Genomic DNA, 14141 nt, shown 5'->3' on the forward strand with positions numbered 1-14141 from the left:
AGACACGACTCAGCAACTTTCACTTTCCTGAGGTTCACCCTCTCTGAGGTACTGGGATGAAGCAGCACCCTTCTTTTTTTATCCTCCTCTGTTAGAGCAGAGACTCACCCTACTGGTGAGTGGGACGTTGTGCATATGCAGCCCAGCCTGGGTAAACTCACCTCTCCTATTCACAGTGAGTTCACAATCGGGACAGGAACTACTTTAATGGTCTATCCCTGAGTGGATGGACTAGACCCCATTGACCCCTCATCAGATTTCCTTAGTTTAGCAGACAGATCCCCATAGTGGCTTGAAACAATAACCATTTTGTTGCGTTGCATAATTTTCCGGACTGGGAATTCAGGTGGGGCTTGGTGGGTGATTCTTCTCTTCCATGTGATGTTGATAAGAGGTCACTGGGTGGTGTGCTGCTGGCAGAAGGGCCAAGACCGCGTCATTCACGTGTCTGGGGCCTTTGCTGGAATGTCTGGGAGGCCGGGCTCCGCTAGCCCAGAGTGCTTACCCGTGACCTCTCCAGCAGGGTGGCCCCAGCCTGGTGGCCTACAATTTCCGCTCCAAGAGCAGGAGTTCCAGAGCAAAAGGCAGAAGCCTCAAGGCTTTTTATGACTCAGACTTGGAAGTCAGAGCGTTTCATGTCCATCATCATCTATTGGTCAAAACATTCATAAACCTGCTCAGATTCCAGAGGAGAGGCAGCAGAATACCCTTCTAGATGGGAGGGGTGTTGAAGAATTTATGGCTGTCTTTTAAAACTGCCAGTTTTCATCTTCTTTTAATAATTCCTGCTTGTGCACACAGACCAGAGCTCTCACGGTTACTTTTCAAGAGGGCCGACAAGTGCCCAGCACTTAATATCTGGCTCTTAAAGAATTTAAAAGGATCATGTGTGTTGCTGGCAGCACAAAGAACATCTATATAAAGTCACATCATAGGGAGGGGTCGAAAAAGATTGAGGGTTTTGAGCTACAGTTCATTACAGCCAGCCTCTCCCAAGTGCCGGTACAGAATGCAAGATAAGAATGTGTCAGGCAGGGCCTCTTGCAATGTTATTCTTAGATGCCCAATGTATAAATACCACAGCTCCCATAGTGTCCATCTCTGTCATAGTTCTCGTCACCCTTGTAAGGATGGGTTCAGCATCTAACTTTTCTTATAAATGCCATACTCAGTGAGGTAGAATTAGCTTGTCTAATCAGCAGTGTATTCCCTATACTGCACAGTGTCTGAAATACAGCAGATGAGCAATAAATACATTTTATTGGCTAATTATTTGGAGATTGTGGTAGAAAGAAGATGAAAACTGCTAGTATCTAACAATAAGATTATAATTTGCTATGGAGTTTTAACTTTTTTCCTACTTAGGTTGATGGGCTATAAGGCCTATGTATATAGAATCTAAAGGCTTCCCAGGTGGCACTAGTGGTAAAGAACCCACTCACCACTGCAGGAGAGGTTAGAGATACAGGTTCAATCCCTGAGTTGTAAAGATCCCCTGGAGGGGGGCATGGCAACCCACTCAGTATTCTTGCTGGGAGAATCCCATGGACAGAAGAGCCTGGTAGGCTGCAGTCCATAGGATCCCAAAGAGTTGGACATGACTGAGCGACTTAGCACGCACACATGTAGAATCTAAAGTATGACATTTAAAGCTTTAATATTACTAATTCCTCAGTTGGTCTGATCAGATTACCCTGATTATTGAAATACACAGGTAACATCCACACATCCAACACTTACTAACAGCTTAGTTTATTATTTAGTTGATTATTCCATTTGTATAATCATACAATGATTCTCTTTTAAACAATACTGCTATACCTGAAGTTGGTCATACTATATCTCCCCTCCTTCTATAGTAGTAAAGTGGTTTTTTTCCCACACTCAGTTTTTTTTAACAGAACATTTTCAAATATCAAGAAGTGCGATGAACTAAAAGTAATGAATGGACCACGCTCCATGGAAAATGATTGCACACTCAGTTAAAGGTCTAATGCTATTACCGTGGGCCATGTCCATTCAGGAGGAAACACCGGGGGGGTCTCATGGGAGCTGGGGCTGGCAGCGTGTTGCTCCCTAAAGACCTGTTTGGCAGCTTGGAAAGTTGAGGTTTAATACTGGCCCCATCCATTACCTTTCTAGTCAGAATGGGTTCCTCCCACTGGGCAGTGTTTTCAGACTGTGACTGAGGGTGCCTTCCTCAGGCAAAATCCTCCAGTGAAATCCTCGGGGGAACCTCACGCTCTCTCCTGTTCCATTCATACTGACCTTATCTTAACCTGAAAGTAAAGGGACCCAGGCATAGGGGCTGTGTGTACAGTGTGCATGTGTGTGTACAGAGTGTGTATATAGTTTGTGTATATGATGTGTGTTTCTGTAGTGTGTGAATAGTGTGTGTATACGGTATATATATATATATATAGCATGTGTCTGTAGAAAGTATATACGGTGTGTGTATTCTCTGTGTAGTGTGTGTTGTGTCTGTACAGTGTGTATGTAGTGTGTGTGTATATAGTGTGAGTGCCTATGTGTAGTGTGTATAATATATATAGTGTGTGTGTGTGCACAGAGGCTGTGTGTACCTATTGTTTGTATTTGTGTAGTGTGTAAATAATGTAGTGTGTAAATAATCTATAGTGTGTAGTATGTACATATGTACAGTGTATGTAGCGTGTGGATAGTGTGTATATATGTGTAGAGTGTGTACAATGTGTATGCAGTGTGCACTGTGTTGTGCATGTAGTGTGAAGAGTTTATCATGTATGTAGTGTGTAGGCGCGTGTGTAAATACTGTGTGTTATGTGTGTTATGTGCATGTGTATGTGTGCAGTGTGTGTGTACTGTGTGTACAATGTGTGTGCAGTGTGTATGTCTGTAAACACTCTGTTGAGAGTGTGTGCAGTGTGTGTGTACCATGTGGAGTGTGTACAATGTGTGTGCAGTGTGTATGTCTGTAAACACTCTGTTGAAGAGTGTGTGCAGTGTGTGTGTACCGTGTGGAGTGTGTACAATGTGTGTGCAGTGTGTGTGTAAACACTCTCTGTTGAGAGTGTGTGCAGTGTGTGTACTGTGTGTACAATGTGTGTGCAGTGCGTGTATATAATGTGTAGAGTGTGTGTTGCGTGTGCATGTGTGTTGTATATATGTACACATACTGTGTCGTGTGTGTGTGTGTGTGTAGGGCACCGGGGACGCTGAAGGAGGAAGAGGCTCTCAGAGGCAGAGGAAGGGGATGAGGAGGGTCGCAGGCAGGGGGAGCAGACGATAAGGAGGGGCCTTGTGGGGGAGACAGGGAGAGGGAGGGGAGTGTGAGCCTGCTTCATTTCAGTAACACACACGGAGGGACAAAGGACGGCGGTCCTGATGCCACTCCCCTGCCCCTGCCCCGGCCCAAGAGAGCCGCGGCCGGGACGTCCTCTCGTTGGCTGTGCGGAACCCCTGTGTTCTCTGTGCAGACTTGAATAAAGGACCGGGACATGGCAGCAGGGGCAAAGGCAGGCCTTCCCAGGCCCCACCCCACTGGCTGGGGGTCCCCCTCTGATGCCTGTACCCCTTTCTGTCTGGTCAAGGCGAGACGCTGACCCCTGAGACGTTTCACTTGAGTGGGGGGTCTCAGGGTTTTCTGCCAACCCTTGCCCTGGAGGTGCATTCCAGAGCTTGATATAAAACCTTTCCAGCTTTCTGTGGAAAGAGAGGGGCGTGAGGTCACCCCTGTCTGCAGAGCTGTCACAGGCTCGCTCCCAGGCACCGGCGAGGAAGACTTGTGACCTGCCCTGAGGTCCCAAAGGGCACCCAGCTGCAGGGGGAGGGTGCCATGTCCCCCCCACTGCACCACGCTGTGGGCACGTCTGTGCCACGAGGCAGGGGCCAAGGAGAGCGGGGCCTGGGCAACACTGAAGACAGTGCTGAGGAGGTGAGGGCTGACAATCCTGTCTCTGGAGTCCACAGCCTGAATTAACATGGTACCTCAGGCAGGTAAGAAAGAGTAGCTGTGAGAATCCATTGTCAGTAAAGTGCTTAGAGCAGTGTCTGGCACATGGTAAGCACTCAGTAAGTGAGCTCTGTCATTCTAACCGGGCTTCCCAGGTGGCGCGAGACCCACCTGCCAATGCAGGAGACGTAAGAGACGCCAGTTCCATCCCTGGGTCGGGATGATGCCCTGGAGGAGCAACCCACTCCAGTATTCTTGCCTGGAAAATCCCATGGACAGAGAAGCCTGGCAGGCTACAGTCCATGGAATCACAAACAGTCAGACACAACTGAAGCGACTTAGCACGCACGTTATTCTAACCATTTAGAAAAACATCAGTAGGCTTCAACAATGGGCTTTAAAGATTCTTGTCTCCTTCCTGACCATTCCCTCGTGTTTCTAAGTGCAGAGTCCTGGTCAAAGGCAGGGTGGCTGAAAGTGTGTGTTCAGGCCTCTGAGGTGTGCGTGTGGGGACAGTTAAGGCTGTTGCTGGTCCACAGGACCCTGCAGAGCTCTTTCTGAGGGGCTAGGCTTCGCTCTGGTTGGGCACCCCTCATGCTAGTGCTAACGCTCAGGGAACTGGGCAGAAACAATGACCCGACCTTTACCTGCAGTCAGGGGAGCTCACCTACACAGCATTGCTAACACTCCTGCAACTAGAGGGGGGTGAAGATGGTGGAATTCTCATCCAGAGAAATATTTGACTTGCAAAACTAGCAACATAATTAAGGAAATCTGGCAAAGGGGGTGCGGGGGAGTGGATGGAAGTGTTTTGTGAGGGGTAATAACTTCAGTTCATTACAACACTGCCATGGAGGTCTTGAGCCCGCCTGACCAAAGCAGGCATCAGCCAGGACTGATCTGTGTAGGATAAAGGCTGTGGACACCACAGATTCCAGGGGTGTGATGTGTACTGCTGGTCTGGAGAAGTTCACCCTGGAGTTGCTGGAATTTTTAAAAGAAGAAACCGTATTTTTTTCCAGAATGTGGACTGCTAACTAGACTTCCAGGTAGACCGCTCCACAGGTACATTATATTGCCTCTTAAAGATCATATTGTTCAGAGGAGGAGAGGGCAGAGTTCTTCTGGAAGGAGATTTAATTCCAGTCCTGTCTTAAAAAATTGTTGTTTTTCAGTAGCTCTGTCATGTCCGACTCTTGGCAACCCCATGGACTGCAGCACACCAGGCTTCCCTGTCCTTTACCATCTCCCAGAGTCTGCTCAAACTCATGTCCATTGAGTCAGTGATGCCATCCAACCATCTCATCCCCTGCTGTCTCCTTCTCCTCCTGCCTTCAATCTTTCCCACCATCAGGGTCTTTTCTGATGAGTTGACCCTTTGCATCAGCTGGCCAAATTATTAGAGCTTCAGCTTCAGCATCAGTCCTTCCAATGAATATTCAGAGTTGATTTCCTTTAGGATTGACTGGTTTTGATCTCCTTAAAATGGGGGAGGACCTAAAAATCCAGGAGGCCCACAGAAGCCCATAGTGGAAGCTGAGCTCACCTTTGAAGTGTAAAGAGAGCAATCGGAAGGCCTGGGGGGAAAATCACAAGACCCACAGAGCAGCCACCTTCCCAGCTTTCTTGTCGTTCTCTGTGAGCAGAGCTTAGGTTCCCAGCATGAGAGCTTCCGGAGGACACCTGAGAGTAGGGCCTGAGGCTGTTCTAACAACTTTCTGGCCTCATCTCTGTCCCCAGTTGCACGGGACTTAGGAGCTCAGCACAGGTGCACCAACCAAGTGGCCCTTTCACGAGAAGCATGGCAGAACTCAAGCATTCTGATGAACCTCTTGGAAAAAAATGAATGAAACAAACTAACTGCAAAACAAGCCCCAAAGTAATCCCCTAAAGAGAAATTTATGAAACCTTGGCTAGCAGGCTTATTGACCACGCAGATGGAGAACATGATACCAAAGAAGTTCTGCAGGGAGCAAGGGTCACCTTCACCCCAGTTTAGATGTTGGTTGTGGAGGTTTGAATGTTCCATTAAAAAATATTAAAAATCCGCACTCCAACCCAGACATTCCCCTCCTCTCTCCTGCTTCCTTTTGGCAGCTACTCTCTGGCATCATGGCACTAGATGTCTTTGCTGTCCCCGTAATCATTGTAGGGGATACTCAGGGTCTGCTCCTCGCACGTCTTCCTGAGGTCCCGGCTGAGCTCTGACCAGTCAAGTCCATAGGGCTTGATCTCGCTGTAGCGGCAGCCCAGGTACTTGAGGGAGCTGCGTCGCAAGCCTATCTTGGGTTCCTGGAGGAGTCCATTGCACCAACCGCTGAGATCGCCAAGCTGAGAAAGGATGAGGCCAGCTTTCCTATGGAGCAAGCACAGAGGATGCTTAAGTTAGAAAGACGAGAAGGCAGGAAGGACAAATAGTGTGAGATTGTAAGCTTCAAGAGGGCAGAGCCCAGTCTGTTTTGCTTACTGTTCCATGTTTAGCACTTAGAAATGGGGGCAGGCAGGGGGAACCTTCCATAAAAGCTCGTCAAGAATGAATGAATGCTTGCAGCATCACCTTTTACAATAGCTAGGACATAGACACAACCTAAATGTCCATCGACAGATGAATGGGTACAGAAATTGTGGTACTTAAACACAACGGAATATTACTCGGCTATAAAAAAAATGCATTCCAGTCAGTTCTAATGAAGTGGATGAACCTAGAGCCTATGATACAGAGTGAAGCAAGTCAGAAAGAGAAAGAGAAATCTTGTATAGTAATGCATGCTTATGGAATCTAGAAAGTGATACTGATGAACCTTTTTGAAGGGCAGCAATGGAGACACAGACCTAGAAAACACATTTATGGACATGGAGTGGGGGTGGAAGGAGAGGCTGGGACCAATGGAGAGAAACATATACATGGAAACATATACATGGAAACATATACATTACCATATGGAAAATAGAGAGCAAGTGGGAATTTGTTGTGTGACACAGGGAACTCGACCCAGTGCTCTGTGAAATGATGCCCTAGAGGGGTGGCGTGGGGTGGGAAGTGGGAGGCAGGGTTCAGGAGGGAGGGGACATATGTATACCTGTGGCTGACTCATGTTGATGGATGGCAGACGCCAACACGATATTGTAAAGCAATTATCCTCCAATAAGAAAACATAATTAAGGAAAAAAATGAATGAGTGAAATAATTAATTAATAAGGCTGGGTGAGCAAAGTAGGGCACCGAGATGAAACAAAGAAACAAAACACAATGAGGACAAATAAGAAAAAATGACTAATACTTTAGAAATTTATGCCCTCTTAAAATCATAGAGTTGTCAGTTTCGAAAGACAAATCAGATCAATTTACTTTCAAGCCAGTAATTTATCATCATTAAATGACAAACATAATATGTTTGACTGGATATTTCCCTTTTCAAGGCTATTTCTGAACTGAATAGAAGCAGCCAACATATTGCACTCGGGGGATATCAAGTGTAACTAATCATGACTGCCTGAAGGTAATTATAGTGTGATAAGGGCGCCAGCAATAAAGTCCTCAGTGCATGCTGACACAGGGTCATTCTCTGGGAAAATGCAGACTCTCAGTGGCACACATCACCTAATTAATCGCCAGGTGAGCTCCTGCTGTTTTGTAATTCCCCCTCCCCCCCCAAAGTCAGGAGGCCCCCATCCAAAGAGCAGGAAGAAAAGGAGGTGACGAGACAGCACCTGAGCTGTGGCAGATCCCCAAGGGAACCAGAACCAGAACCAAAAGGAGGGCAAGGTCTCCACAAGGTCACACACGCCAGAGAGGAGTGATCCCACCGGGCTAAGAATAGAGTGTGGGACCCTGCATGTAGCTTGGGGAAGCTGGCTGTCACCACGATCTTGCTAATCGGTATATAGCTTCTTCCTGGCCTCCACTTCTGGTGTTAGAGACAGAACCCCCTGATAACCAGTTCTCAGCCCACATTGGCTTTGACTCTGAACACTTAGGAATAAGTGAAGGAAGGGGGTCCCACTCATTTAGCTCTGTTCTTTCCCTTCTTCCAAAAACCATGGTGACCAGAGACCCACGAAGGAATAGTCTCTTATTCCAACAAGCCCATGCAAAGCTGTAAAATCTGTTTTGGAAAGCTTAGGGAGAAGGACCCCTCGAAGTATTTACATGGGAGGAATCATCTCTTTTTCTAAATCAGTCCACAACTCTTTCCAGAAACTGGAAGTTCCCACGTCGAGTTTAGAATGAGCTCTCAAGAACAAGAAGCACATTCACTTCAAGCCTCTTCTTCCGTCCTGGCTCAGAGCACCACAGGGGTGAGCTCATCGCATTCCTAGGAGGGCAAGTGAGGGATGGCAGGGGGATGACGTTGGAGGCAAGGTATTGAACTGCAGCAGCAAAGTCAAGGGGCCGACGGAGTGTGAGGTCATCGGGGGCTAGTCGTGTTTTTTCCCACTTCAATGGTGGGTCAGAGAAAATCAAACAAACACTCTGCCCACCAAGTCACATGTTATTCAGATTGTCTCTCCTCTGCCCATCAGCCTCTGCCATTTGGCCAAGTACCCTTTCCAAAAGCCATCAACAACAGGGTCTTTGGTGGCCTTCCTCTTAATCTGTCCTGCTGCATGTCATTAGCTGCTGCTGACACATTCTTGGGAGGCGGATGAAGGGTGAGGGAAGGAAGAGTGAAGGGCAGCCTCTGCATCTGCATCATCTTGAAGAGATGGATAAAGGAACACATCCTAGCCATCCTCGCAAACAAATGGATTCAATTAGCCCATGGAGTTCTGTGCCTATTATCATCACTCGCTTAAAAAAAATAATTAATTTGGGTCTGCCCTTGATTTTCTCAGAGCCTTCAGCCTTCTTCTTTCTTAAGAGCGAGGCAACCAATGCTGTCCTCAACATAGTTCAACTCTACTCAATCTGGAGGCCTCCATGAATTTGGATGCAACTGGATTGAACTGAACCAATCCTTTCTCCTTGCTTGCAGGACACATATACCCACCAACCCTTTCCTAGTCATTCTCACAACTAACTCCAAAGTGGGCTGATGCATCTCAAGGCAGGAGACTTGTTGCTTCCCGTGGTTCTCCCGCGAATCCATGACACTGAAAAATAAAACTTTATTTTCCATGAGATAATGAAACTACAGTTCCCCCCTAATCCATAGCCTTGAAAACCCAATATTACACATGAGAGAATCTTCTGGGAAGAGAGTTTTGAGAAGATAGTCAAGTCAGCAGCAGGCTTTACTTTACAGTGAGATCCACATTTTTTTCCCCTGCTCACTTTCATTAACCAATTTTCCTTCTGACTCCTGAGTTACAAGAGAGAAATTTTAAAAGCAATCCATACTGCCTTTCATCAAGATGATGCATGCAGGGTTAGTGCTATTCAAATTGTGACATTTACGTTTCCTGACAAAGAACTGCATATATGCACACTCCATAAATGTCAGAGGGAAGGAGGCAGGGAGCAGAAAACTGAAAGGAAAGCAAGGAGCATGGAGGGAAAGGGGGACAGAGCTGGAGAGAAGGGATGACACTAGTTATGAGTAATAATAAGGGCAGGAGGAATGGTAAGGTATGGAACAAGGAAGATATTTCTTAATATGTACCTACTTTCTAACCCAGGGTTTACTTTTTACCAAAACTGAGACAAAACAAATTAAAAGGCCCTTATACAGTTCTCTCTGCAACTCATCCATAGCCATGGCATCTGTTTGCCCAAGGACTATCAACCTTCATAAATTTCAGGAAATAATTTATGGAATGCCAAAAGATTCTTCCTGATCTTACTCATAAAATCATTTTATTTTAGGAAGATAATCCTAAATTCTCTTCTTCCTTCAAAAGTAAGAGAATAGGTGGTGGAGGACAGATGTCCGACATGATGGTCTCTTAAGAGAGTTTATAATTTCAGGTCACGAGAGGCACCCTGAGACCGAGTCACCCTTCAGTCTGATGAGAGGTCAGATGGCTGGGATGACCTCTGGGTGATACCTTTGTTCATCTCAATGGCAGGAAAGCAAGAATTCTGAGTGCCAGAGGATACTACTATGTTGACTTTCTTCATTTATTTCCTCCTCTTTTTCTTTCTCTTCCTTCCTCTCTTCCCCCCCTTTCCTTCCTTGCCTTATTTTTGTTTGTTTATGAACTCCTACATAGTTTGGGAACATATAAGTACCAACATTCTACACGAAAGCCTCTTCATTGTGTCTATCTGAAAATTCCATTATTGCCAGGGAAATCTTCTCTTCTCAGAGCAGCAATACACAGCCATGATGAATGGAACAGATGAAAGGAGACTCTCTACACATTCTTCCCATTCCTCTCTTTCCAAGAACTCTATCTGCGTTGTTGTTTTTGTTCAGTCACTAAATTCTGTCTGACTCTTTGTGACCCCATGGACTGCAGCATGCCAGGCTTCCCTGTCCATCACTATTTCCCAGAGTTTGCTCAAATTAATGTCCATTGAGTTGGTGATGCCATCCAACCATCTCATCCTCTGTCACCCCCTTCTCCTGCCCTCAATCCCAGCATCAAGATCTTTTCCAATAAGTCGGCATCAGGTGGCCAAAATATTAGAGCTTCAGCATCAGCCCTTCAATGAATATCCAGGGTTGATTTCCTTTAGGATTGATTGGTTTGATCTCCTTGGTGTCCAAGGGTCTCTCAAGAGTCTTCTCCAGCACCACAATTCAAAAGCATTAATTCTTCAGCACTGTGTCTTCTTCACAGTCCAACTCTCACATCCACACATGACTATGGTCCAACTCTCACATCCATACATGACTACTGGAAAAACAATAGCTTTGACTATATGGACCTTTGCTAGCAAAGTGGTATCTCTGCTTTTCAATATGCCAACTAGGTTTGTCATAGTTTTCCTTTCAAGGAGCAAGCATCTTTTAATTCCATGGCTATAGATATCATCCACAGTGATTTTGGAGCCCAAGAAAATAAAATCTGTCACTGTTTCCACAATCCCCATCCATTTGCATGAAAGGATGGGACTGGATGTCATGATCTTAGTTTTTTGAATGCTGAGTTTTAAGCTGACTTTTCACTTTCCTCTTTCACCCTCATCAAGAGGCTCTTTAGTTCCTCTTTGCTTTCTGCTATTACAGTGGTATCATCTATATATCTAAGGTTGTTGATATTTCTCCCAGAAATCTTGGTTCCAGCTTGTGAGTCATTCAGCCTGGCATTTCACTTGATATACTCTGCATAGAAGTTAAATAAGCAAGGTGACAATATACAGCCTTGACGTAATCCTTTCCCAATTTGGAACCAGTTTGTTGTTCCATGTCCGGTTCTAACTGTTGTTTCTGCATACAGGTTTCACAGGAGACAAGTAAGGTGCTCTGGCATCCCCATTTCTTTAAGAATTTTCCAGTTTGTTGTGATCCACACAGTCAAAGGCTTTAGCATGGTCATTGAAGGAGAAGTAGAGATGGTTTCCTGGAATTCCTTTGCTTTTTCTATGATCCAACAGATGTTGGCAATTTGATCTCTGGTTTCCCTGCCTTTTTTAAATCCAGCTTGTACATCTGGAAGTTTTCAGTTCACGTACTATTGAAGCCTCACTTGGAGAATTTTGAGCATTACCTTCCTGTCATATGAGATGAGTGCAATTGTGCAGTAGTTTGGACATTCTTTGGCATTGCCTTTCTTTGGGATTGGAATGAAAACTGACCTTAACCAGTCCTGTGGCCACTGTTGAGTTTCCAAATTTGCTGACATATTGAGTGCAGCACTTTAACAGCATTACATTTTAGGATCTTAAATAACTTAGCTGGAATTCCATTACCTCCACTAGCTTTGTTCGTAGTAATGCTTCCTAAGGCCCAGTTGACTTCACACTGCACGATGTCGGGCTCTAGGTGAGTGACCACACTATCTTGGTCATCCAAGACCTTTTTTTTTATAGTCTGCGTATTCTTGCCACCTCTTCTTAATCTCTTTTGCTTCTGTTAGGTCCTTTCTGTTTCTGTCCTATATTGTGCCCATCCTTGCATGAAATGTTCCCTTGGTATTTCCAATTTTCTTGAAGAGATCTCTAGTTTTTCCCTTTCTATTGTATTCTTCCATTTCTTTGCATTGTTCATATAAGAAGGCTTTCTTATCTCCACTTGCTATTCTCTGGAACTCTGCATTCAGTGGGTATATCTTTCCCTTTCTCCTTTCCCTTCTCTTCTTTTCTCAGCTATCTCTAAGGCCTCCTCAGACACCACTTTGCTTTCTTGCATTTCTTTTTCTTTGAGATGGGTTTGGTTACCGCCCCCTATACAATGTTGTGAAACTCCATCTATAGTACTTCAGGCACTGTCTACCAGATCTAATCCTTGAATCTATGTGTCACCTCTACTGTAAAATCACAAAGGATTTGACTTAGGTCATGCCTGAATGGCCTAGTGGTTTTCCCTATTTTCTTCAATTTAAGCCTGAATTTTGCAATAAGAAGCTAATGATCTGAGCCACAGACAGCTCCAGGTCTTGTTTTGCTGATTGTATACAGCTTCTCCATCTTTGGCTGCAAAGAATATAATCAATCTGACTTGGTATATATAACCTATCTCTGAGTTAAGTATATATAACCTATCTCTGAGTTAAAAGCAGAGGCTCTGAGTATTAGGAAGTTGTAGCCTCGGGGCCATGGTAAGTTGACAAACACTACATTATCTTAACCGGCCAAGTTAGATGCCAAGGTGGGTCACTGGCTATCCCTACTCTGCCTTTCAAGAGAACACAGAATTTAGCTCAAAATATATCTGTATGGACTTCCCTGGTGGTCCAGTGGTTAAGAATCCGCCTGCCAGTGCAGGGGGCACAGGCTCAATCCCTGGTCCAGGAAGATCCCACGTGTCACAGGGCAACCAGGTCCTTGTGCTACAGCTACTGAAGCCTGTGCGCCTAGAGCCCGTGCTCCACCACAAAAGAAGCCGCCGCAGCGAGAAGCTCGCGCACTGCAAGGAAGAGTAGTCCCTGCTCTCTGCAACTTGAGAAAGCCCTCACAAAGCAGCGAAGATCCAGTGTAGCCAAAAATAAAAATTCACTGATCAATTAATTTAAAAAATAAATCTATATGCATATAACACATGCAAAGTTCATATACAGTAAATTTTTTGGATAACCCCTTCAATAAAATTTCTAATTTTCTTTCAAAAGGCTAAGCTTTTGGCTCCTACAGTTTAGCCTTTGGAATGCTGCATCAGCATGATAAAGAAGGGGTAATACAGCTCAAGGGCAAAGGTTTCTTTCAGAGTTCAGGAAATGCATTCATGACTTGACTCCTTAATACAGCTTATCCATAACTAATCTGTATGAACTGAGTTGCCTAAAAGCACAGGACCTACTTCTCCAGGCACCTAAGCTCACCCAGGATATCTACAAATTCATGAAGGCAGTAATATAGTGGAAGAGGCGCAAAGTTTCCAAGAGCTGAGGTCTGTAAAACAGACGATGAAGTTTATTGGTTACCTGGGGCCCAGTTCATCCTCACAGCGCCAGGTGAATTCTCCAAAACTCTCATAGTGCTGGTTATAGTGGTAGAGGACTCGATGGAGAGTGGGGGAGCCCAGATCCAGGAGCGTGTTGTAGGCGGTCTGCTGCTCCTTCCCGCTGGTATAGCCGTTGAAGAGATTGTAGATCTTGTCTGCTATTTCTGACAAGGGGAGAAAAGGCACATAAATAAGATGTGTGTGTGTGTGTGTGTGTGCGCGCGCGCGCGCGCGCGGGCGCACGCGCGTGCATGCGTGGGCGCACATTAAGTTGCTTCAGCTGTGTCTGAGTCTTTGTGACCCTATGTACTGTAGCCCGCCAGGCTCCTCTGTCCACGGGGCTTCTCCAGGCAAGAAAACTGGAGTGGGTTGCCATACCCTTCTCCAGGGGAGTCTTCCTGAATGAAGGATTGAACCAGCATGTCTTATGTCTTCTGCACTGCCAGATGAGTTCTTTACTATTAGCACCTAGGAAGCCCATATATATAAATAAGTGATTTATGTGTATATATATATAAATGATTATAAATATAAGCATGTATGTGTATATATGCATGTAAAGGTATATGTGGATATATATGATGTGTGTATGTGTGTGTATGATACTCAAAGAATACTGAACCTAAAGCCTGGAGAAAGTGGTTTGAGTAATTTACTTTATTTCTGCCCCATCAGGTTTCAGTTTTCTCTTCTATAAAATGAAAGGCTTCAAACAGAATCAC

At 45.3% G+C, this 14141-nt stretch overlaps 1 protein-coding gene across 1 annotated transcript in view; it reads right to left on the reverse strand.

Moving 5' to 3' along the window:
- Positions 1-1736: 1736 nt before the first annotated feature.
- The window catches only part of ASTN1 (astrotactin 1), a 347419-nt gene continuing 335014 nt past the window's right edge, over positions 1737-14141 (reverse strand). The window contains exons 22-23 of the mRNA XM_061160781.1: positions 13400-13583; positions 1737-6287 (exon numbers count right to left, since the gene is read on the reverse strand). Of these exons, the coding sequence (XP_061016764.1) occupies positions 6050-6287; positions 13400-13583 (422 nt within the window). The 3' untranslated portion in view covers positions 1737-6049. The remainder of the gene's footprint in view (positions 6288-13399; positions 13584-14141) is intronic.

Source organism: Dama dama, chromosome 14, assembly GCF_033118175.1.
Source record: "Dama dama isolate Ldn47 chromosome 14, ASM3311817v1, whole genome shotgun sequence".
Lineage (NCBI taxonomy): Eukaryota > Metazoa > Chordata > Mammalia > Artiodactyla > Cervidae > Dama > Dama dama.